Below are 3550 nucleotides of genomic sequence, written 5' to 3'. Positions count from 1 at the left end.
TAAAATTTAATATAATCCATAATAATAAAATTTCTTGTAGGAGAGATCAAACGAAATTATATTAAAATTCAAATAATTTAATTCAGTTTGATTTTATTATTATATTATGAAAAACGAATCAAATTAAACAGATTGAAAATTTTAAAAATTAAAAAATAAACTAAATAATAAAAATAATCAGAGTGAAAAATTAAAATATTCAATTTAATTAATTTATTTAAATCAAACAGTAGTTGTAATTTATTAATATTAAATATTAATAAATAAAATAAAATAAAATAAAAATCTTGTATTGTGATTTATATGAGACCCACCTCATAAAATATACATACAAATGTAAGCAAGAATTCTTCTAGGCGAAACCTTAAAAAATTGTGTATGTGCGTTCTTTGGAAGTTTGAAAGATCTTGAAGAAGCAGAAGGCCAAAAAGGCTAGGACGAGGCCCCAATCAACGATGATGACAACATCTTGACATCATCATGATGATTGGCCCAAGGAGGAAACTGGGTCCCACTCTCTCATACTTCTCGCTTTGTGTCAGACCCCAACCAAAATTAATCTTCTTTCCTCCAAGAAATAATCCTTTAATTATTTTCTTGTCTTTCCAATTTCTCCACATCCATCTTCTATATATATCCAACATGAGTTGGCTTTGATTTCTAAACCCACCCTATTACATTTCCATCACAGTGAAGGACAGACGACACATACAACAAAAAAATTCAGCTTATACCCATCAACAAATACCAAGAGCAGCAACAATATCAAAAGTTTTTTCCTTATATCAGAGCTATCATGTCTACATCTAATCAATCCCCTGGCTTTAACAGACCCAGATTGGTCACCAGAAAGGTCCTAGCCACTCCCCAGTATGAGGGTGATGGTGCTGTTGTTAGAAGAGGCATTGGAAGGTAATTCTTTTGTTTTTCTTCCATTTTTCTTGATGCATGGATTCTTGTGTTCCTACCATTCTTATTCTGGGTATTGATTTTTTTTTCTTGTTCTTGGGTTCTTGTTATTTATTTATTTTTTTTTTTCTGTTTCTGTTTTGTGGATACTGATACTTTTCTGGGTTCTCTTTGTTGGGCAATTTATTTTCTTAGGAGTGAGCTGAAGTTCTTGGATCCTTTTCTTATGTTGGATCATTTTTCAGGTATGTTTGATTGTACCCCAACAATTTATTTTCTATCAATGTAAAAGTGATATCTATATGTTTGGTAATAAGACTCAGTTATTTGGTTTTTGCAGTGACTCGTCCTGCTGGATTTCCTGATCACCCACATAGAGGTTCTTGAAACTTTCCCAATCAATGCCTTCTTTTTCCCCCTAAACTATCCTTCTTCTTTGGTTTCTGTGTTTGCATTATCATAAATGGCAATTTTTGGTATATTCTAATGTGAATTCTGTATCACAGGTTTTGAGACTGTTACATATATGCTTCAGGTAGAGTTGATTTTAGTTCAAAATTTGATTGTTGGAATATTGACTTGTAAGAAACTAAATGTTGAATTATTTTGTATATCAGGGAGGCATCACTCATCAAGATTTTGCAGGGCATAAGGGAACAATTCACACTGGAGATGTGCAGGTAAAGTATTTCGATTAGATGTAAACCAAATAAAGATGTGACATTGTATGACAGAATTGAATGGAACTATTCGCTACCTTATTCTTTCTTTGATTTTATAGTTTATTTTATTTTTTCTCTTTGGTTCAGTGGATGACTGCGGGAAGAGGGATAGTCCACTCAGAAATGCCTGCAGGAGAAGGAACACAGAAGGGATTACAGCTTTGGATAAATCTATCTTCCGAAGACAAAATGTAAGAAATTTCAGGCTTACTATTCTTCTAATCACCAACAGAACTCTTTGGTTACTACATAATCAAATAGGAACTAGTTGCTGGCATGTTAATTTCCTGTACTTTTGTGCATAATTCAAAGAATTTTGACTTTTGTAAAAATTTCTGATTCGCTGGTTTCCAAGATATTCCTCAAAACTTCTTTAGACTTTCTTTATTTCTTGCCAATACCTCAGGTTATTTCTGATAATGAATCAAATGCCTATGTTCCTTCCCTTGACTCTTAAGATATGCCAGCTTTTCCCCAGCTGCAAGCAAATTGAACCTTTTCATGGCATCCCAGACTTTTTATTTACATATTCCTTGAATTGATCAAATTACTTGTAATAGAAAGAGTGCTGATGTCATATTTGGTTTACTATTGAAGAATTAAAACTAATACAAAAACTGATCTTGCAGGATCGAACCAAGGTATCAAGAACTTTCAAGTGATGACATCCCATGGGCAGAAAAAGATGGTGCTGAAGTACGAGTTATAGCAGGAGAATCAATGGGAGTTAGGTCTCCAGTATACACAAGAACATCATCAATGTATCTGGATTTCACTCTGAAACCAAGAGCTCAAGTCCATCAAAGCATTCCAGAATCATGGAATTCATTTGTTTATATTATTGAAGGTGAAGGTGCCTTTGGCTCGCGAAACTCGTTGCAAGCAACTGCTCACCATGTTATGGTTTTGGGTTCTGGAGATGGTTTAAGCGTGTGGAATAGATCTTCCAAGCCATTAAGATTCATACTAGTTGCAGGCCAACCGATCAATGAACCAGTGGTACAGCATGGACCTTTTGTAATGAACACACAAGCTGAAATTGAACAAACTATTGAGGACTACCACAATTGCAAGAATGGGTTTGAAATGGCCGAGTATTGGAGATCTCAATAAATGGGGTAAGTGAAAATAGAAAAAAGCTTTCAATTCTTGAAAGCGCATTGTAACCATTAGAAGAAAACAGAAAGCTCATAAGAAATAAAGGAATGCTATTGCTATCTTAATCAGAGTCACAGTCTCTATCAGTCAAGATCTCTATTTATATAAAATCAATCAAATTGTAAGCTGAAAAGGATGTTTTGGTTACTGATTGGAGCAAGAACTTCTAGAAGAACCAAAGTGTAAATGGAAGAGCTAAAGATGGCTATCAGAAAAGTCATGGTGGGTCAGCTTAATCACAGTTGATCTCTTTATTTCAATCATCCTCAACCAGAATTTTCCAGTTTTAAAAACATATTTTGTGGTAGTTGATGATTAAATCTTTATTATTTTTTCCTTGAAGATTATTTTGATGATTTGTTTTCCTTTATGTGTTTTGATGGTAGTAGAAATGGTGGTAGGGTAGTTTTCTTGTGAGTTGGATTCCCTATCTTATCTGCTATACCTACATGTTACAGGTGATCCTCCACTGCCTATTTGACTGCTTGAACCACTTCCTAACCCCACACACAGTGGGCATTTAGCTGTATATATATAATAATTTATATTTTATACGCATACTCATATAAGCGGTGTAAAATTTCGAAAGTCAACATTTAAATATCAATCTTATAATATATCATTAAATTAATAATATAATATTTGAGTATTTATTTCGTAATATTAATTATCATGTTTAGATTCCAATAATTTCTTCTCTTTTTAGAAAAAAAAAAAAAAATTCTTCTCTTTCAAAATTTTGTAATATATAGAAAATAAAG

The 3550-nt window shown here is 32.8% G+C and overlaps 1 protein-coding gene across 1 annotated transcript; it reads left to right on the top strand.

The window, feature by feature from the left end:
• Window positions 1-649: 649 nt before the first annotated feature.
• On the top strand, window positions 650-3206 carry LOC110648768 (pirin-like protein). The gene is made up of 7 exons (XM_021803108.2): window positions 650-912; window positions 1105-1154; window positions 1250-1288; window positions 1416-1444; window positions 1527-1589; window positions 1719-1822; window positions 2261-3206. The coding sequence occupies exons 1-7, from the start codon at window positions 797-799 to the stop codon at window positions 2742-2744; spliced, it is 885 nt and encodes a 294-aa protein (XP_021658800.1). The 5' UTR covers window positions 650-796; the 3' UTR covers window positions 2745-3206.
• Window positions 3207-3550: the final 344 nt, after the last annotated feature.

This window comes from Hevea brasiliensis, chromosome 6, assembly GCF_030052815.1.
Source record: "Hevea brasiliensis isolate MT/VB/25A 57/8 chromosome 6, ASM3005281v1, whole genome shotgun sequence".
NCBI classification, from domain to species: Eukaryota; Viridiplantae; Streptophyta; class Magnoliopsida; order Malpighiales; family Euphorbiaceae; genus Hevea; species Hevea brasiliensis.
Note: the sequence above shows the minus strand (reverse complement) of the source record. Positions and strands in the feature narration are given on the sequence as shown.